The following is a 22,802-nucleotide window of genomic DNA, read 5'->3' as shown; positions in this document are numbered from 1 at the left end:
TCAGCTCCAGCTGCGCCTTGGCCTTCCTGACCCCATCCCTACACAACCAGGCAACGTCCCTGTACTTTTCCCAGGATACCTGTCCCTGCTTCCACTGCCTGTGCATTTCCTTCTTGCCTTTTAGTTTGACCAGCAGGTCTCGACTCATCCATGCCAGACTCTTGCCTTCCTTTCCTGATTTCTTACACCTGGGGATCGAGAGCTCTCACACTCTATGGAAAGCATCCTTAAAGACCTGCCAGCTCTGTTCTGCTGCCTTGTCCCTGAGGGCAGTTTCCCAGGGGGTCCCATTGACTAACTCCTGCAACATCTGGGAGTTTGCTATCCTAAAATTCAGGGTCCTGACTTTACTCTTTGCCTGCCCCATGTCCCTCAGGACTGCGAACTCCACCAGTGCATTATATTATAGAAGATCACACAAAATGATCAATATGGAAATACTTAGCTTTTTATAATTTTGTATTTCAGTATTTCTTTAATAATCAATTAATAAAACAAATGCAAGTAGACTGAAGTTTGAAATTTTATATACCTAAATTTTTAGATTTCCTTTGTAACTGATTAACGTTGTTTGGAACAACACAGAACTGTCTCACACAAAGCTTTCATATTTATTTAGAAATATTGCTTCTCCAAGAGACTTACTTTGTCTATCATGGACAGCCCTTGCTTCTATGAATCAATATAGAAACATAGGAAAAATCTATCATTGATTCACTTGGGAAAGAAACATGCAATATTGTCTGGTCTGGGTTAAGAATTTGGAAGAAGCTGCAGGTGTTGTAAGATGGCCTTAGTCAAATAAGTAGTATCTGAAAAAGATTTCTTGAATCCCTGCTGAGATGTTCTGGATCTGTTTTCCTTCTCTGCTTTTTCATTTTTTTTTATACCTATATGTTCATATAAAGTATGGTTTGGTTAGTACATCTGTTTCGTATATTTATGAATATTCCAGAATTAAAGTATGCTCCAAAGAAACATGTGAGTGAAAGCTAAACTCTACAGAAGAAATGGAGAACTTCCAAATAAAATCTCCGCACAACTGTCCTTCATATTCTTTCTCTCTCTCAACAACTGTCCTTCATATTCTTTTCTCTCTCTCACTTTCCATTATTCCATGTTACTCATGCATATAATTTAATAGATCTATATTTGTGGACAATTTCACTTTAGCATGTGTTAAAGAAGTCAGATTTTCCCTCTCTGCCTTAATTCATGGGAGAGTAAAACCAGCAGAATTTACTTAGGGTGCCAGAATATAGATGTGCTGAATGCCAAGGAAGCCATACATTTTACAGATTTTTGAGTTAAAAAAACCCAAAGAAACACTAAAATCCATAAATGCATGTTAGTTATTCCAAATTACAATTGATTTATAGTAAGATATTGTGTCAGTTAAAAATTGGTTGACTTCAAAAGTGGAAGGAAAGTTTTGTATCATCGTGGATCTAAAGATTTGGCCATGGGTGACTGTATCAGATCATGTAAATGTCTGATGTGAAACTGGCTTGGAGAGCTCATACTGCAGTGTCCGTTGCAGGTTTTTTGGCTCTTCATACTAATGCTGGAACTAATAAGCTAATTTCCCCTCCTTTTGTAAGGATCCTTGTTTGTATTTTTCAGTTCCTTACAGGTAAATCTTAATCTTTCCTCTGCTTTCTCTATACATTCCTACTAATTGTCTTTATGCCCTTTGCAAATCTCTGCGTCTCTGGACACCTTCATGTGCCTCCTATGACTGGAATATGTCTCTTACTTATACAGCATCTATCTTTACATTTCTCTTTAAGCAGAAAGAAATACCCGCACCTTTTATCTGAACTTTGAGCACTGCTGCTGTGTGGAATGCTGCCTGTGCCTGCTCTTAGGTTTGACCTCTAATTGCATTTTCTCAAGTTAAAAGATAGCCAGAGCTTTGTGTACATTGAAGTGAGCTGACCCTGAATTCTGTATTAAGATTCCAGAGTTGCTTGAACTTGGTTGGAAAGAACCAGAAATCTGCAGCAGTAATTTCACTTATATTTTAGAGTAAATGGCTTTAACCAAATACATATAAAAACAAATAATGCAGCAACTGTAGTGCATGTTTTTCATTATTAACTTCTTGTATTACGTATGATCTACATGTTTAGGCTATGTAAAAGATTATTACTGATCACTGCAGAGAACTGCACGTATTGGAGCACTGCACTGCTTCTGATATCTTGCAAGAAGATATTTTATCAAAATAACAATGAAATAGTTAGAATAAGTTGATGCCTGATATGCAAAATTTAATGACAGTTTTAATAGTAGAGTTAGACATCTCTCTAAGTCTGCTTTCTGTTTGCACTGTAGCATTGTAACACATTTTCCAATCAAATAAGCATTTATAACAAGTGGATCTTATGAATGACATCCTATGCATGCTTTTCTGTCAAGTCCAAATTTTTTCAATAGTATTCTTCTGTTACTGTTCTCATGGAGGTGAAAAAAAAAGTGGCTTCCATTACTTTTCTCATGAAAGTTGTACATAGTTGCAGTTGTGACTGCAAATTATATGAATTCATATCTGCCTACTTGAACGTATCACACATTGCGCTGCCATCAAGCTGTATTCCAGTGATTTCAATGGATTGAAAAACCAAAGCCTTTGTTTAAAACAGTTTAATAATTACATTTTACTGACCACAAATGATTCACACTGACTAGGAGATATAAACTGCTGCTGGCCAACAGTTACAGTTCATTAGAAAGTCAAAGGTAGCAGAAAGAATGCAAATGCAAAAAAGTAAAAAGAAAAATACATGCCTCAGGAGGAAGACTGTGTAGACAGTGATGGTGATGAGTGGGACTAAGGTTCGGGGCTTTTTCTGCCCACAGGTGCCTCCCTTCACAGGCGATTGCCCCTGAGGTCTCTCAGCTGTGTTCAGGGACTGCATGTGGCTTCCTGTGATTCTCTCCAAGCGACCTTGGGTACCTTGAACGTTTTTAATAGTTACAGTGGCTTCGGTTTATTAATCCAGATAATTTTGATGGAGCTGTGTTAAGAGTAAGCACACATGCGATTATACCAGCCTTTTTTAGGGACTGTTGACCTCTTGTGCGATCTGAGAGCTTTTAATTAGCTTAACTCTTTAAATTAGTTTAGTCAGAGCCAAAAGAGCACATCTTGCTGCAGCCTAAGGCAAATGAGGAGAGAGGCTTTGGGAAAACATGGACCTGAAGACCTTGACTAATTTATTGTCAAGGTCACTTATTCTGTAATCCCGAGAGAGACTTGAAAGAATTAGTAAGTCCTTTGCTAAAGTGGGAGTAGGCGGAGGATGGGACTTCTGGACTCACATATATGGGTCAGGTGGTGGTTACTCAGGAGAGCAGAAGTCCTTATGAGGAATAAACTGCAACTGTAGTTGTGGAGATTGGGGGAGGTCACCACACAGGATGCCACCATCCCCTCTTGTCTCACCCTTGTTTACAGTGACCCTACCCATTTGACTTAAACAGTAGATCTTTGCTAATGCAAGTTTGGACTGAGCAGGTTGAGGAAGTATCATGTGAGTGGTTTGGTCAATAATATGAAAGGGATGATAAATTCTGACTGTTAGTGGCATCAGGAATGACAAGCAATAGTGGACAGACTCCTTTTGCAAGCACAGGTTGAACCATAAAATGCACTTTATGGCTTTAATATCACTGCATTAGATAAGGAATTTGCAGAGAAAAGAAGGCAAGACGTCTTCTGAAAATGAAAGGATTAACTTATTTCTGAAGTATGGGTGTTCTGGGAAACACTCGGCCATCCAGGGCTAAAGCTCTGTTTATACTGAAATACTGTCTTTGAGCAGAGGAGTCTGTTAGTGCATTATGGATTTTTCTGCTTCTTTCCCAGTATCAGGAATGGAGCAATAAACCAGTTAACCTGTAAAGGATAGAGTTTCCAGGATAAACTTTCTAAGGAATGATCCGTAGGCACAAAAACATCAAAACCAAAATGCCCACCAAGAGCAAAATATGCAATTTGACAATTCCTTTGAAGTCTACAGTTGTTTCCATTGTGCATATGAACAGCTCCCCTTTGAAATTGCTGAGAGTTATATGTGTATATTTGAGGACTGAATGTGGTCTGTAAAGCTAGATAGTTGGCAAGAGGAGAGATTTCACAACTTCAGGATTCAGGAAATATGATCAAAAGTGGCAGAAAGTTCAAGGATGATGATGTTGGAGAAAGGTTGGATCTTGCCGAGAGGAAATTGCTGGTGACCTTACTGAACTACCATGGTGTCTTGCAGGCGTATTGCAGAGATTCCAACGTGGGAGCAATTAGAAGAGGGCAAGTTTTGGCATGTAGCTGGGAAAAAAAAAATCACAAAGTTGGAATAAATCGTTATTAAATTAAAAATTTTGAGTTTAAGTGCTCCTTCTTGTCACTCACTTGAATGTAGCATTGATGTGACAAAATTAAGGAGGAGGAGAGGAATATTAGGCACACTGTAAACACTAGGGTTTTTTCTGTTTATTTGGAGAAAATAGGTTCAGTTTTAGCCAGCTTAACATCCTTTTTTCTTAGATTCAGCAATGTGTTATTCAGCCCTTATTACCTGTCTCCCAGCAAAGATGTTAAAGAAATAAATAACAAGTAAAAAAATGACTCTGAAATATTCATTCAGCAAGTATGTTCTCTGCCATTTTCCCATCCTGAAAACATAATCCATTGCTGAAAAACAGATTTATGAAAACTGGTTAAAAATGCTGCCTAGATCATTAACGGGAAAGAAAATTATTTATATAAATATCCATTTCTCTTCATTACCTGTGTTTCTCTGCCACCATGTTACCTTATCAAATAATCCCTTTCCTCCCCTGTAAGCTTGATTGCATTTAGCAAAAGTTGAGGTAGCTGTTGAGAGAGGCTTGGACATTGCTGAATGTACCTATACAAGACTGATGCATTTTCCGCCTTGTCCATGCATGCTGAATAAACTTATGTGTTTCATTTCATTGTCATCCCTAGGAGAATGAAACAGCCTACAGGAGACGGAATAGTTGCAATACTTCACAAAGTAATTAGCCTTCCCCCCCACTCCCGCAAAAGTTTAAGACTCATGTTATAAAGAGTATTATTTTCTTTACTCTTTTATTGATGTATTTGGTTTAGAGAATTGTCAGATGGAATTTCAGTTTTTGTGGTTTGTGTGCCTGGTATGAGAGTTAGCTTGGGGACAGATACTTCTTATTAAGGTGCATGCTGCCCTTTTTTCAAATGTCTGGTGTAGTAAGTAATAACTAAAGAGTTTTGTTTCATTTTTACATCTCTATGCCAGCAGACGTGTGTTTCTTTCTGCTAGTGAATTGAGCTAATATATTCTGGGTATAGCTAGGGCCCCAAGTGATTAAAAACTCAAGTCACTTCTCTCAAACAAAAGTGATGTGAAAAACAGATGTAAATCTGTCCAATTGCAGGGATCAAGTCATACTTTGCACTGTGTAAAGCCAACGCATGTGCCTACACTTAAGAAGAAAAAAAGACATCTGCCTCATAGCGTATGAAATATAAAAGTCGTAGACACACAGGCGGAGTTGGGCTACTGCTGGATGAGCAAGTATCAGCTGAAATGTTCCTGACACTGAGTGGTGGCCCTGCCACTCCTGCTGTTAGGAGTGAACTTCTTAATTCCCTGTGTTGAGGTTTCTGCTGTTCCTGGGCTGGTTGGAGCATTTCGACACAGGGCAGTTTTCCCTGGCTGCAGGCAGTGTTGTTGGAAGGTGCCCATCTGCACCACCTTCCTGTGCGCAGGCTCGGCTGGACTGTGCACAGCCCTCTTCTTCCTCCCCAACTTTTCTCCCAAAACCTTTCCCAGCTGTATCCTGATGTGCTAAACCACTTAAATTAGCTCCAGATTGCTCTATTTATTGTGTGCCAGATAAGTGACAGAAGGCAATCGGAGCAGTCCTCCCTCAAGTAAACACCAAGCAAGAGGGGGTACAGTATATTAGGATGGAAAATGTGGGTTCTGGGCACAACCCTGAGGCTTTAATGCCTGTATATTAGATCATTTGTCTCTGCTGTCTGCATGTAATTCTAAGTTTTGGCAGCTTCATATCCCTGGAAGTGTTGGGGGGGGGGTTTGTTTTTTTCTTTTTTTCTTTTTAAAGGAAAAAAAAAATGGTGTTGGGTCAAAGTAGTTATTTCTTCCCGTCAAAAGATGAAACTGGAGAAAGGTGAAATAATGGTCCCCCTAAGGCTGGCAGCCTTCCCTGCAGGCCATGCACACCTTAACGCTTCTGCTGCATCTGAAGTCAGGGACATCTTTTCTTGTACACGACTCTGATCAGCAATAGATGTAAAACCAGTTTTCTGCTGGCTCCTGTCCTCACGTGTTGGAACTGCATCCTCTTTTCTTACCTTACAGCTGCAGCCTAAAGTACAAAACCAGCAGGCCCGAGGTCAGGTATTTTCCATACATCTGGAAGTATGGATGCGTTAGTTTTGGCTGATTGCTGCTTATACAGAGTGTCCGTAAGCACAGTAACAGTGGCCTGACTTCCTGCTTTTTTTCCTCAAAAAGCTGCTATAAATATGCCTCCTAATTAGATCCATAACATTGTTTGGATAACAACACTAGGTTTGTTCTAAGAGAGACATGCTGCTTCCAGAAGCAGAGGAATAAACCCAAATGTATTCAAAATAAACTTCCGAATGCTTTTACTGAATAAAAGCACCTAGATGTTGCCAGCTATTGGACAGTCTCTGCACTTAGAAAATGTAATGCTTGAAATTCTGTGCTTCCCAGCATACTTGTGATCATTTGTCAGTCCTGTCCAGTCCTCCTTTTATTGAGTATCTGTCTACCACGTGGACATCTCTCTCCTGTTTGGTAGGGAGAGGGTGGGGATGCACTTGGAAACTAAACATTTTTCTGAGCTACATTTACACCACTAACTTATTTTAAAGGGAAAGAGGGAGCATATGGGAGGGACTCTGTTGTTCCTTTTAGCAATGAGAAACCACCTTACTTCCACTCTCATCTTCACAAAGGAATTAATCTATTAATCAGAAGCAGGAAACTGGAAGAAGTACCAGGAATTATGATTGACCATATTTCCCCATCAAACATTTTGTGCATGTTTCATGCTAGATTACATGCAGTTGATGGCTTTAGTATGTTGGCAGCCTTTACTTTCAGGAGTGGCAGGAGCTTAAAAGGTTCCTTTTTCTCATTATTTTGAAGGTGCTTTAATTTGATGATGTATTGAAATGCCCAAATCTGCATTATAAAATAAAACAGAGTTGTTGTTTTTTCTGGTCTGTACTCACTTTTAAAATACCATGTGGCTTTAGACAAGCCTTTCAAACAGAGCTTGGCATGGTTTATGTATCAGACAGATGTGCGCTAGATCAGCTTACTGCAGGGGCCCATGAGGAGAAATTACAGGGTATGGGAGCTTTCTCTTGCAGCTTCAGAAAAATTCATCAATTCAAAAAAGCAGGAACTTAAGCACAGGTGGAAAACAGAAAAAAAAGCTGGGGCATGTCAATTTTGGATTTGAAAAGTATTGTAGAAACAGTAAGAGTATTTGGCAAGTATTTTGTAACTGTTTTCAGGAAAAAAGGAGATCTAGGTGTTTGTAGCCAGGAGCCAGAAGTGTTAGGCTAGATCTTCACAGACTCTAATGGTTCGTTAAAGTTATTAAGCACCAGTGCATGGTAAATGATTAGTGAATTGAGTTGTGATACCCAGTTGTATTTATATGCTCCTAGATGCTTAAAGTTAAATTTTCTTCTTACTTTGCCCTTGCAGATGTGTTGCTTCAAATGCTTTCTTTGTGCTGTGTTCTGAATAGGATAAAAAAGTGGTTGCATAGTCAAAGACTTTCTTGGCACACAGCACTTGATTTTTCTCTCTTTTTTTTTTTACTGATTCCTAATTCTATACTTCTTTTAATGTTGGTTGGTTATTTCTTGCTCTGTGGATATATGAGTTATATACATACAGATCTGTTAAACTTTTGGATGGCTATTTTTAAAAATGAACCTAGGTATCCAAGAGAAGTTATGTATTTAAATTTATTAACCTCATTATCATAAAATATTTTGCATGTTCATTTTTTGTGTGATACCAAACAGTTTTGGTCTTTTGTTACTTATTGCTAAAATTTATTTATGCAGAATTTGTTGTGCAGTGAGACATACAACACAAAATAGTCCAGAAATACTTATCCTATTGGATTGTTGTGCTGAAAAAGGTTTTTTTAATTTTTTGTTAAGACTGTTATTTTTCTTATAGGAAATAATTACTGCTGTATTTTCCAGAATTATTGTTGTAAATATTGTCCATATTCTTAGATCACTTTTTGTTCTACAAATGCCAAAAACAATTGTTAAACTTACCATGATAATTAGGATTACTAGGACACATACTTAGGATTACAGTTCTGCCATTGTAACTGAGGTTGTATAATACGTATCACAAACTTAAACTCTCTGGAGAACGAGAATGGAAGTTTTAGAATAAATAGAAGTTAAGGACAGTTTATGTAAACCCTGCATACTTTTATGGGATATTCTCACTGTCTAAAACAATTTGCACACTAAATGTAGTCAGCAAGGGCGATTTTTTTTTTTTTTTTTGTGAGGAGACTTATGGGTAGCTCCTTATTTGGACTAAGAAAATACAAAGACTGAAAAGAAATACTGGAGTTAAAACTGCTTAATAACAGCACCAGATACAGTCCTGGATGAATCTGTGGAGAAATTCCAGGAAGCCCTCTCCAAGGAGCTTGTCTAGAACAATTTGCCAGGGATGTCAACGGGACCGTGGGGTGTAGCTCGGTTGTGGTCATAAGAAGAATGCAGCAACCTGAGTGGTCACAAGAGAGACAAAAATGGATGCTCTGTTTAAAAAAAAAAAAGTTACTTTGCTATAGTATAATTGAAACAAGATCTAGTCTATTAGAAGAAAATAAGTAGCTATACAAGAAGGCACACTGTTGCTTTTGAATAATATACAAAAAAATGCAAAATTATTTTCTGTATTACTTACAATTTTTAATTTACCCACTTAAGTTCTATGTAAGAGCTGGCGAAAAAGCAGTGAGGGAAATCTTTAAAGTGAAGTCCAGTTTCTGGCCTATTTGCAGAGAAAATAGCACCTCTATTCTAGAGCATTACTGTGAGGCAACATCATGAGCAGAAGCTGCTAAGATAGTGTGTGCAGGTAGTAGAAGTTGCAGAAAGGAAGTCACTTGGGCCACTTGTCGACATGGTGAAGAAAGTTAGCATGTTGGTCATACTGTACTTAAGGGTTTTTTGGAAACTCTTTTTATAGTGTTTTTCCCACCATCCAAAAAATAAAACACAAAGGTCTCTTTATAGCTTTTAAAGTAAGTTTTTCATTCTGCTACATAGGCAATAATGATTTTTGCACGTACAACTGGGGGAGATTAAGCTTACTTTCTTAGAAAACTGACCTTATACAGTATTACAGGACTTGTTTCCATTTTATTTCTTCTCCAACAATAACTTTCAAGCCCGTTGATCAATTTAGACTGAATTTGTCAGAGGGACGTGTGAAGTTTTGACAAATCTATTAATGCTATTAATATTGCCCCTGAGTTCAGTAACCACTGTGGACTTGTCTTAGCAAGGAATGCACATGGGTGAGAGATATTTATGATCCTGGAAAGGACATTTGTCAGGGTTCATTCTTAAGTCAACACTTTTGCCTTTTTTTGGTTTTCTATTGTCTAATGAGGTATAAATCCCAAATGAAGGTTTTCCCATAGTTGTGAGTATCTATTGCTGATGTGGGTTATCTTCATAGTATGAAGCAGACTGTTGCTTCAGTTCCAGGGTAATTCAATAAAAAAGTGTGTCCACCTGAAGACTTGAATCCATACATACTTCATTAGTTTTTGCTCTCAGAATTGTTTTATTGCTGGTTTTTATTGTACAATTGCTCTTCAAAGAGATTTTAGTCATTAAACTGTTTACTAGTTACATACATCCCACATCACTGCATATATATACTGCCCTAGTCAAAATGTTTGGCAGCTGGCAGCTCTTCAGAGAAGTGTTTGGGAGAAACAGAAGGGCCTCTCTGTTTAGTTTTGTTTATTGATTCCTTTAAGAACTCCTGCAAAACATCTTTGACAGTTTACAAATTGCAGATTTAACAAATTAAACTCTTTCTCATGTATATGACAATAAATATTAATTACAAAAGCAGATGTTTGTGAGAAGAAAACATTGGCCTTCATTCTTAAAGGTATATTCAAGATGCACAAGCTTTACTTTGCTTTTATTTTGCTTATGTTGAAAGGTTTTTATTAAATTGAATTCCTCTTCATTACCTTTAACAAAAAACCCACAGTAGTTTGAAAGACAGTCACCTGTTGTACAAAGATTTTTTGAAAATGGGTTATACTCTCTGATTTTCTGTGTGGGAAATGTGTCCTATTTTCATCCAAAGTCTTTTGGGAGGGAGGTGCTACGGATTTTTGTTGTTTCAAATCAAATTTAAAGTATCTTAATGTGAACAGCATTGTATGGACTTTAAGTGAGAAAGTGATTAGACATAGATAGGTGTATGTGAGTGAAAGAATGTAGAAATAGTCCTATAAGAAATGATTTTTTTCTTGAAGGCATATTTGGGTAGTTGCTAGAGTTAGAAAAATATTTGATTTTTTTGCAGATATTTTAATCAAAACAGAAGACAGAAGTTCTCACTTCAAACTTTTATTTTTGCTCTAGCAATGCATGGTATTTATGGAAGATCAGCTTTACCAGTACTTTAAAAAGTATTCAAGGGGTTAGGGTACTGTGCATGAATATTTTGAAGACAAAAGTTATTTCATCTGGAGAGCTTTATATCAATCTATTTTATCAGGATGCATGTCCCACAGATATATTCATATGGAGAAACTAACATAAAACGTGGTGGTGTTTTGGGTTTGGAAGCACGGCCTTGGTTTTGGGGGGGTTGGACCTATTAATTTTGTTAGTTCAAATGAAATTATTGTGTGGCTTTTTTGTTTTTTTTTAAGATACACTCAGATCCTATCAGATTCCTACTCCTTGGATACTGAAGGACAACACAAAATTAAAAGAGAATTATGCTACTCATGTGAGTCGTAAATTGGCAGAGAATGGTAATATTAGAGATGAGCCTGGCTTTTGTACCTAGGGACTCTTTTGACCAATTCCTGCCCCTCGGAAATATTTATTGCCCTTAAGAAACTGTTCTGTCTGTGACTACATGGGTCCCTCAGGTATAAACTTTGCAGGCTCCCTCCCCAATGCTTACAACTGTCAGTGTGCTTCCTTTGCTCTTTTTCGCTTTGTCTTCCATAGCAGGAATGACACCTCTTCCCAAATCAGTGCAGCATATCATTGGTGTTTATGATACAATTGCTACATTATACAGATTTCTCCATAGTCAACAAGGCTGATGTTAATTCAAGGGTGCACAACTTTGATTGAAACCACCTTTTAAGGTAGCCAGGGTGCTTCTGTTTCTCTCCTTTATTCTGTCATTTTGCCATTGTCATGTGTCTTCTGTGCATTTTTTCATTGGTGGTGGTAATGCCTCCTATGAACTCTGTTTTAGCCCATTCTTGTATTGGCAAGAATGTTGCTCCCCAATGTTCTCTTTCATTGTCACAAATTTCAGCTTGTAGAAGAAAATTCTGTCAGAATGGAAAAAAATCATCTCGGTACCCCCCTCCTTAAAATAACACAGAATGATGGAAGTGATAAAAATACTGTGAGAAAATAAAGGTAGCTAAACACCTATCAAAGCAAGCCAAACCAAGCAAACTAAAAAGCTCTTTAAAAATGTATGATGCTTCCATTTAAGAAAACAAACAAAACTGAATAAATTAGCTAGGTAACACTTATGCCAAGTACCATAATTTCTAACTATAGCCTTATTCTCTCCCCTTTCATCCTTTCTTTAGGGACAAGAGCTGGTTTGTTTTATGATTTTGCTAATGCACATAATATGTTGTGGGTACTACTGAAGTCTAAATTATATAGATGTAATTACAAAAATGATTCATACAGATAGGAAAAATATGCTCACTACATTTTCCAGACTATTTTACTATTATTTTTAATGAAAATCATATTTGATGTTTGTCTCCAGGAAGGAGATAATTGAAGTATCATGCTTGGGGGAGGCTTGTGTTTTCAGCTGAAGTAGCAAGGCTGAAGCTTTAATAATAAGAAATGTTATAAATCAGGGTCTCTAGTTGTAGGTACCTTGATTCCAAAAGCTTTGCTCTGGACACTGTCTGCTGAGATTAGGTATTAGGATGAGTCATGAAGAGAAACAGTTGCAAAAATGGATGATAAATCATTCAGGAAATATTGTTTTGAAGTGGATTTAGAATTGGATATGAAGCCAGTGTAGAACATGAGGCAACAATGATCCTATTTGTCTCTTACCTAAGTGGATATTAAGTGTGTGTTTTAAACTACCGGGAGTTTCTATATGGATTTTGGAGTTTGTTCCATATTCCAGATATTTTGCTAAAATAGCATGAGGAGTTAGCTCTGTTCTGCCTACCTAGAAAGGAAACAAACTTCAGTGATCAAACCAGAAACCATCCTTTTCGCTTCTTCAACACTTTCTTGATAACTCAGTCAAGAAATGAAGCAGAAAGGGTCTCTTGAATGTGAATTCCTGAAGGAGAAGAAAATAGTAATGTTATAGCCATGTGAAAATGAGAAGTCAAAATGAGTGGGATGAAGCTTGTTTCTTATGTTGGGTTTTTTCATTTACGTACCAGATAAGCTATCAAAACAAGAAATTTTTTTTTCCCCTTTTTTTAACGTAGTGTACTATGTCTGAATGCTGATATCACACACGAGTTTTTACCGGATATGTGTTAGATAGACTCCTTGTCTCAGGGAATTAGTTGTATAATGAAACTGGCACAATGTGAATGTCTTCAACTCAACTACAGAAAGTAAAATAAAAAATAAGTATAATAAAGATTTGACTGTAACCCAGGAAATGCACCCTTCTCTCTCTATTCTTCAAAAAGACAGTCTACTTCTATAATTTCCTTGCTACTTTGTTGCTGATATTCAGGACAAAAAAACCCCTCATGTGCTAGTATTAAACTGATATGGACAATAAGTAGCTTGTAATATGAAGATTTAACATACTTAAGATTTGATCCCACTGTATGTCCAAACTGTGCTCTAATATAGTGTAGTTTTATTCTAAGGCCACCGAAGGTTAAAAGCTACTGAAAGCTGTGTCCCTTGAGTATCCCTGACAGGAATTCCTGTTTACACTAAGAGTAGAAGGAATTGTTGAAACTGATTTTTTTTTTTTTTTTTTTTTTTTGGTAACTGGCAACTGCTTAAATTCTCAGATCTCGGTGCTCAGCATTGTTGTGTGAGAAATACTGGTAGCTAGTATTTGGTTGTCTGCATTTCATATTGAAGACAATAAAGCTTTTAATTTATTTATTTTTAACTCAAGAGTGCTGGACTAACAAGTAGCCCTACTGGAAGCTAGTTGGGCCACAGAACACTCCACACTTGTCAAACCATGCTGTTTTTTCCATGTGCTTCATTTAGCTTAGGCTTCCACCTTTTAAAGTCTTCACAGAGACATGCACTAGTTTACTCCTTAGTAGAACAAAAAGGGTTTTCTGTGTGCAGTAGAAAGATGTTCATAGTGTGGGTTTACATTGATCCCTAATTAATGAAACAGAAGGGAGATCATTTTGTTGTGTTGTGGTTACAGTAAAGTTCTTCTGTAAGGTGTTGGACATGTACTTCTTGTTTCTTCCCTCAAATTCCTGGTTTTTTAATCAGATAATACAGTATAAACATGTCAAATTACACTGAATGTCAGTTCAGCAACTACTCTTTGAAATAATTTTAACCTTATTAAAATACAGAAAAATTATGCTTAAAGGAATTGCCATCAATGACTCTTCCGAGATGATTACAATAGGTTTGAACAAGAACAACTGTACAGGAGTACTAAAAGTAACTTCAAAGAATCATTAATTCTGTTAACCTCAGGAATCTGGATTTTATTCTAAGTGTGGAAGCTTGGTCAGAGAGAGTTAAAAAAGAGTTACATGAGCTATATCTAATTCATGTAGATATTTCTGAGTTACTGTAGTCACAGGTCAACTTTTTCTGTAACCATCTTATATGTTGTTCTCACCAAACACAATAAACTCAGTGTATTTCTGAATCTCTTCAACTATTTTAACTAGTTTCAACTCATTTTGTTAGGGTTTTCTTCTTCTGCCTGAGAAACTGTCTGTTTTGTGTGACATTACAAATCAATGTGGCTGCCTAAAAATCTAGGAAAAAAATGGTTCTAAACTAGGAGAACGGGTATTGTCCTGACAGTGGAATAACAGTTTTCCATTTTAAGTATAACTTACTGCTTTGGAAAACAGTGTATTCTGAGTACTAATGATGGCATTGATAGAAACTCTTCCTGTGATCTGTAAAGTAGTTGGAACTAAATTTTTAATGTCTTTGATTCTGGAAGCTTTCTGGATGTCTAATGATATTTAGAATCAATGTCAGAGGTTGCTCTTAACAAAGTCTTTCTAAACCATTGGCTTGTCGTATGGTATCATTTCTGCCTAGCAATAACTTTTCATTGTAGTAATTTGTAAGTGGCAAGAATTTACTTATGTTTGTGACATGCTCTGAACATGCAGCATATTGTATGAACACTTAACAGCACTATGCAAGTACTTGCATGACATGCCTGTATTGTGAAAATATTTTTTCAAATGGACGAATAAATGTTGTGGGGAGGATTGTTCTGTTTCTTTCTTACCAATAAATCGTTTTAATTACTTGTTTTCCAGATAATGGAGGACAGACTTTGGCAGGTGGGAATAACTGGCCGCTGAGAGGAAGAAAATGGACCCTCTGGGAAGGAGGAGTGAGAGGAGTAGGCTTTGTTGCAAGTCCTTTACTGAAACAAAAAGGTGTAGAAAGTCATGAACTCATCCATATCTCTGACTGGCTGCCAACGCTGGTGCACCTTGCTGGAGGACATACCAATGGCACTAAGCCTTTGGATGGCTTTGATGTTTGGAAAGCTATCAGGTAACTTGCATGTCAAATCACTGAGTCAGCATTCTGGTATGAGAAGAATTTAATCAGCCCAGAGAACAGAGCTGGAACGGGCGGGGGAATATTACGTGTTCATTTCCCTAAATAAAGGGAAGGTATAAGTGCAGTTAACTTCACTATCCATGCGAGAATTATCCAGGTTGCAAATTAATCCTGGTCACATATGCAAAACTTTCATACAGCTTTAGCTTGGTATGTTGAATTTATCAGTGTGGACACAGCGATGCACAAACATGGAATACTTTTTCAAGAATGCTCTGTGATCCAGAAGTACATTAACTGATTTTGCACAGCATGGAGTACATGGAGTATATTTTATGGACCCAGTCCTGCTCTCTACAGAGCATAGAGTGTTGGGTGTCTCTGCAGTATGCATCTGGAATTGAACATGTGGGAAATCTACGCAGACATTAAACTCACTGAACATGCATTCCACTTTGATGGTTTGTTAGCTCAGTACAGGACCTGTCAGGCTGGCTCCAAGTGTAACCATTCGAATAGGTCCATATCATGCTGTCCAGTGTCTTTTCTGAGGTGAGGCCTGTGAGGCTGAGTACAAAAGTAGACCTGACTTGGCTCCTGAGAGGTCATGATGTTGTGCCTGATTTAAGCAAGCCGGAGCACTCAGGAGTGCAGTGCACGCATGCTTAGATGGCTGGAAAAAAGAGGCAGCTTAGCTCCAGTTGGGTTGGCACTGAGACCAAGCTAATGACTTTTACTGGGCTCTCTCTGACTCTGTGCACCTCTCATGCTGTCTGGATTAACTGGGATATCCCAAACCCCATCAGTTAAGATAATGGAGATTCTTCTGTACATTAAAAGAAAAGTGAGTTAAATCCCATACATTTTTCCTCTGGAAAACAATAATAAAAATGGCATCACAAATGCTGGATCAAGGGGTCTCTGGGCACATCTGAATATGTGCTTATTTCTGGTGCATTGGGCTCAGCAGAGTAAGTAGAATAGAATGTAAAAGAATAAATGAAATAGGCATTAACTGGTAAAGGTGATATTTTCACTGGAGCAAACGATCAAAAGAAACTCTGGTGTTGCCCCTTTGTGATATCTTCAGTCAAGACTTATATTCAGTCAGTCCATCTTTCAAAGCTTTTTTTTAATTCTAATGTTCTTTTATTCTACTAAAATGGATTATAAAGTCCTTAAAACCTGAGTTCCTGCAGAATTTTAAACTTCTGTGATCAACCCTTAGTTTTGCAAAAATTGCATGGTGACATTGGTTTAAATTCCTTTGTTTCTCCCTCTTCTGTGCTGCATATAATGTATTCATTGATGGGGCGAAATCCTATTGTCTTTGTTTTTAGAATTTATATTTATTTTAGTTTGCCTTTGAATATAGTTTTAATTCACATGAGAATCATTTAGGACAGAAAGTTTAATACTGCTAAAGCAGAATAAAAGCAATTTTATTTCCTACATGCCGCTCATCTGAGAATTAGTGTTTTGTTTCTTTTTATAGTCTTTGTTCTCTTTGTATAGCAGTCAGACAATACTGTATTATGTATGTTATAACCTTTTTTCCCCTTCTCAGGGTTCCCACCCCAGCTTGCAGGAGAAATGTAGCTATTTTCTGCTATTTTCTACATAGTGCATTACAATAAACACTGATTTTTGTGTGTCTTAGCATCCTAGACTGTGAATTACAGGAGTTAGCTCCTAAACAAGCGTGAGCAGTGAGTGTTTGGGTTAGGGACTGAGATGAGAAATGGAAAGTTAGAGCAGGCAGAGTTGAACCCATCTACCCATCCCTGGTTAGCCCTATATAGACCTTGAAGTAAAAAAAAAAAACCACCCCCAAACAAAAAAACAAACCCAACCTCCCCAAAGAAACCCATATCTTGAGTTCAGAATTGTTTTGTTTGTACCTTTAGTAGGATTATGTGTTTTGAAACTGCTAAGCTTGATTTCCTTCTTTAGTGCTGCCTCTGTTTCTGAGGAGCTATGGGGTAGTTTTCTGTACTAGCTGGAGTTTGCAGAGAGCTCATGGCCTTGTGCCCAGGAGTACTGTATGGATCTCTTCCAAGTGGAAGAAGATAAGGAGTGTATAATTGAGGCCAGGGACCATTAACTACCAGGAGGGAATGGAGACTCCTGTCCAGCCAGAGACAGTAAAATGTTTTACATGCTGATGTTACTGTGGGAAAATTTAGCATCAGCAAGATCCTGGGGTACTCCTAAACCATAGACTTTTCTTCCAGCTACCAGCAGAATTCCTGCCTAAAACAGGTTCAGTTTCAACCAGGTATTCTTTGTCATGGACTGATCTTCTCAGATCAGGTTACTTCAGCAGGAAAATTATACGTGGGGAAGGATAGGTACAGCTGTGCATCCCCTGCATGCTCCTGGCACTTGAATCTTACCTCTTCGTGGAGGAACTGAATGCAATGTTTACTGGCACCGCTAGGGAATAGATGACCTCCAATATTTGCAGTAGTGCCAACTGGAGGGCGTCTGTCCAGAGGGGGGAAAAAAAGTCAGTTTTTGTGAACTGTTAGGCTGCTCTTTGGCTGACCTTGCAGCCAAAATGTCAAATTTCACATGATGTTCTCATGTAATGAGGAGAAATGAGTATATTAAATTTCATGATCATAACTCAAAAGGTCACTTGAATATTGGATAGCAAACAATGAAGGCACAATGCCCTTTTGGTGACATCTGATGGAAAGTTCAAATATGTTGCTTATAATGAGTGAAATTAAATTTTGCTAAGGTTCTACCTCATTTGAAAAAAGTAAATTAATAGCCAATCACGGTGTTACATCTGTATTGTTTTCAGCCCAGTTTAATACAAGTAGCTGCATATGGTTCTTGTGGGTTTGGGTTTTTTTTTTTTAGTGGATTTAATCCTAAGTCTACTGTTTCATATGTGTGTAATCAGAGGTTAAAAGGTTATAAATTTGGAACCTTGATTTAGATATTCAAAAGAATATATGAGACAACGCAGATACTCTCAGAAGTCACAAATATATTGGATCCATTCCAGTATCTGTCTGATCTCTGTCTAAAAATGGTCAGTTTTCAAAGGATCTGTTCTTAATATGATATTTATATAATAAATAGAAATAATATAATTCTGAAAATAACTGCATATAAATATATAAATTTTAATATAGATCATGATATAAATAATATAGCAATTAGATATAAATTTTGAAAACCTAAATATAAATTCTGAAATCCTAGACCAAAATGAACTTTCTGTAATGATTTTAAGATGATTGGTAGTCCAAATGAGGAATTGCATTAACATGACAACGACTAATACTAAGTTCTTTTAGTAAATAGAAGTGCTGGAAACCACACATGTATACAACTGTTTGTTTCATGCCTCCTCTACTTAATTTTGACTTGAAGAACCAGAAGAAATTTAATGGTTAGGAGCAAATGGCATGAAAAGATAAAGTTCCAGGAGCACATGTTCCTTGTGGACAAAAATATCTTCTTTGCATTCTTTTTAGCTAGCTATACTTTACGTTTCTTTCACACAATGCATGAAACTGAGGAAATACAATGTTCTTGTTCTCATTGTTTGAATTTCTTTTCTTAGGTAAAAATTTGCATGCCACTTAAAAGCTCTTTGACAGGGAATTTAAACTCAAAAGATTGTCTGCTTTTCCCAAATTGATTTGCTGACCTAGTAGCGTAGAAAATACTGTTGCAACACTGTATCAGTGAGAGACCTAATAGAAGAGGAATGTGATTTTATTTAAAATAGAAATGGAAATAAAGCGGGTTTTACTCGTGCTCTCACAATCTGACACTCTCAGTCACCAAAAGGTGTGTGTCTAAGAAGTCTGCCCAGCAGCCAGGCACCAGGGCAAGGGGTTTTCAAGCCATCCATCTGGCAGCCAAGCACCATGATGCTTGTGGCCAGATGTTAGGCCCAGGATCTGTTGCAATGGTGCAGAGCTCCGGGGCCGCCAGCTATGAAGTCCTTCTGATATCTTCTGTGTTCTCCTTAGGTTGGTGACCATGCACAGAGGTTATACTTGGGATAGTATCACTGTACCAAGCCATTTTTGGATATCCATCAGACCATTTCAATCCCAGGCATAAACCTTCTACGTAAATCATAGTAGATTGCACTTTTCTAATACCTTAGATTACTGTGGGTAACACTACAATATAGCTAGAAACCATATCTATACCATATGGTATAGATATCTAAAACCATATACATATTAGAAATTATATCTAAAAATACAGGATAATATCACTAATATATTTTACAAAAATAGTAACTGAGATACCAAGAAAAAATAATGGAAAACAACACTAAAATGCAACTAGTCAAGGAATCTAAACTGTACTGAATGTTTCCAAACAAATATCTCAAAAGGCACTTGCATTTCTAAGAAACATCTGTTCTCCAGATGCTTGTTACTCTATTGAAATAGAGACACAAGGCAAAATAATTTTACTTATGTAGAAATTTGCCCTGGTTGATACATTGTTTTGATGTATTTTGGTTTTCAATACTGAATATCTAATACATCTGTGCTCAGAAAAAAGATTTTATTTTGCATTAGCAGGAAAATGGAAACCCAAATGGTAGAGCACATGAACCAGTATGATAGGCACTGAGAGATTCAGGATAAAATGCAGTCAAAATGCTAGTATTTCTTCAAAGCTTGTTAGCAAGCATAGGTTTTCAAGTTTTATTCATACATTTTGCAGGGCAAGTTTCAGTTTCATATTTTTGTAATGTTGGAAATATCAGAATTGACCAAAATGAAGTAAATGAAGCAAGATCAACTTGAATTCTTGTGTGCCAAATGGTTACATTCATTTTAGGAATTAAACACCAGTTTGAAAAAAATTTTCATTGTTGTGGTACAAATTAATGAAAGAGAAATTGCTGAAGAAAGAGCAATGTGAAACTGAGAGTACTGTTTATTTCCAGCATATCTGAAATATAATTATTTTAGGAAAGCATGTACAGATATGACCCAGAGAAATACAATATATGGCAAGGTTATAAAGGCTCAGATTTTGCTGAGTGACACTGAGGATGTTTTTGTGCAAGATAAACATATTTACCCTGAAAAACCTTGGATTCCTTCCCAAGGACACCTTCTGCCTATTTAACAACAACAACAGAAGTGAAAGATCGCATGTAGATGTTTGTTCACATTCACTAAGGAGTAATAGATTTTCCTGTATGTATTAAAAAATTTGCAAAGCAGAAGATAGAGCGATGTTCTCAGCATAAACTAGCTGATTCTCATACCAACTCTGAAGTTAGTCCGTATGTTTTCATCAAGATGTTCTTAGATAGAGGACTTTTTTGGAAAACAATACCTTTTAACTGCTTAATTAAATAGTCAGACATGGTAGAGTAATAACCAGACAAAAGAAAAAGTTCCCTATTTTTAGGGAGAGGAGCAATATATTAGAATATTGGAGTCTAAAAATAAATATTCTAAAATTAGAGCATTGTAAGATATGGTTATACTGGAAGCTACTAAAACACAAAGGCAGAATTCCCTAGAGAATCTTACTGCTTTCTTATTCTAGCTCTGTTGGCTAGACTATATTCCTGATGCAAAATATCCTTGGCAGAACATCGGCCAACATGAATCTGTTGTTGAGGCTGTGTCTTTTGAGGGTACTAAGGTCAGCATGGAGCTCCATAAATGGGAAGGAGGACAGAGTTTAGACACAGGGAAAGAGAACTCTGCTACCAGTGTAAATTCTCTACTTGTCCCCAGGACGTTGCTTCTGTCTTCCTGATGTCCTTTTCAGTCAGCCAGCCACTTTCTTCAACATACAATGCCATCTTCTTTTATCTGGCTATTGAGAATAATATATGCTGGTGATAAACCTCCATTTTGTGTGCAACAGAATTACCGGTATAACACCCAAACTGAACAAGCAGTTCAGTACCAGCTGATAGTGCTACAGAGCTTAATACAGTAATGCTATAAGCTTCAGGGAGTGTATCTCATGATTATATGTAAATCACATTTCTGAGTTACTAATACCAATATTCTATCCCAGAAAAATATGGATTCAATAAAAATGACAACTGCAGCATGAAAAACTTGAATGCAGGTGTAATCTTTATATTTTGTGTTCTACCTGCTGTGCGATAACATTCGTAGCCATGTTTAGTGTACAGTATCCACCCTCCAGATTAAAAGCCATAAAGGAAATTACCTTTAATGATACGATAGTAATATTAGTCTGCTCGAACAGCATGAATATCTTCGGTTCTGACTTTCTACCTAACGTGGTACTGTATGAATATTGGATGTATAAACAGGAGAAGCACATAGGAGAAAGTTACTTCTTTCTTCTGTATTTGACCCTGGTGGAAGATACTAGATTACTTAGCATAATTCTGGTGTTTGCTTTCTTTTAAAAGGATACTGAAAAATGTAGATACAGCTCAGAAACTGCAAAATAAGAATATCTCCCCAAGCAGTTACTGCACATTCATTCACACACCATAAATACGCATCCTAGTTTAACTTGTGCTAACTGGTTCATGTAACTGTTACCTATGAGCAGATGGCAAAAGGCACACTTGACCACAGCTGTGGATGGAACATCTAGAGACAGTAAGAGTCTATTAAATCTAAGATAAAATTTGTTTAAATAAGGCCAGGCATTCCTTAGTTAAGAGTGTGACTACCATAGATATTAGGGTGCAGGGGAGGGGAGTTAACCTTTCACACACATTTTGTGAAAAATATTTTTGTGGCAGTTTTTATACACTGAATTGCTAACACTGTAGGTTAATTATTGTACTTCCTCTGTATTAATTCCAAGGCTGTATTATCTGAATACATTTAATCTTTCATCCAATCCTCCTTGTTAATTTTGTACTGATTCAAAATGTGTAGCATTCAGAAATGGTTTTAGAAATTAGATAGAATAATATTCATTTTAGTTAGTTGTTATTGACAGTTTTAAATTACAGGTAAATATTGTTTAATTATATATTTTATGTATTAAAATAACAGCCATTTTTGAGGTTTCCACTAAGTTTTATATTACCTGATTTTTTTATTCTTAATGTCAAGTGGTTTAGGGGCCCTGCTTGAATTTTTGAGTCTTACCAGGAAGATCCTTAGCAAAAAGAAAACAATTTAAGTTATTTGGAAGTTTCTAAAAAGGTGTGTTTAGGTTCACCATTAAATAATAAAATATTGTTGTGTTGTGATGTAGCCAAGGTTCTTTCTAATTATGTCTTCCTACTCATGTTGCCCTTTATAAGGACTAAATTTCTTTTACTCAGTTTTTTAGGACTGCGATTTACTTAACTCAGAAAATTTATGGGTAAGTTCGGAGGCTCATTCCACACCATCCCTATGTAGTAAATGGCTAGACACCATTAAATAATAAAATATTGTTGTGTTGTGATGTAGCCAAGGTTCTTTCTAATTATGTCTTCCTACTCATGTTGCCCTTTATAAGGACTAAATTTCTTTTACTCAGTTTTTTAGGACTGCGATTTACTTAACTCAGAAAATTTATGGGTAAGTTCGGAGGCTCATTCCACACCATCCCTATGTAGTAAATGGCTAGAAAAAGAGGGTTGATCCCCCCCCCCAAAAAGGTTCAAGGGAACTTAAAAAATCTTTTTGCCCTCAAAAAAATCATAATCCTTGTGACCTCAATTACAAATCGAAGGTGGGTTTTTTGAGGGGTAGCCAATGCCTCTAGTGTT

General features: G+C 36.9%; 1 protein-coding gene across 1 annotated transcript in view; it reads left to right on the top strand.

Moving 5' to 3' along the window:
- The window catches only part of ARSB (arylsulfatase B), a 76,962-nt gene that overhangs the window by 28,931 nt on the left and 25,229 nt on the right, over positions 1-22,802 (top strand). The window contains exon 5 of the mRNA XM_009280315.2: positions 14,839-15,082. Within this exon, the coding sequence (XP_009278590.1) occupies positions 14,839-15,082 (244 nt within the window). The remainder of the gene's footprint in view (positions 1-14,838; positions 15,083-22,802) is intronic.

This window comes from Aptenodytes forsteri, unplaced genomic scaffold (assembly GCF_000699145.1).
Source record: "Aptenodytes forsteri isolate BGI_AS27 unplaced genomic scaffold, ASM69914v1 Scaffold387, whole genome shotgun sequence".
NCBI lineage: Eukaryota > Metazoa > Chordata > Aves > Sphenisciformes > Spheniscidae > Aptenodytes > Aptenodytes forsteri.
This window is presented reverse-complemented; position numbering and strand designations above follow the sequence as displayed.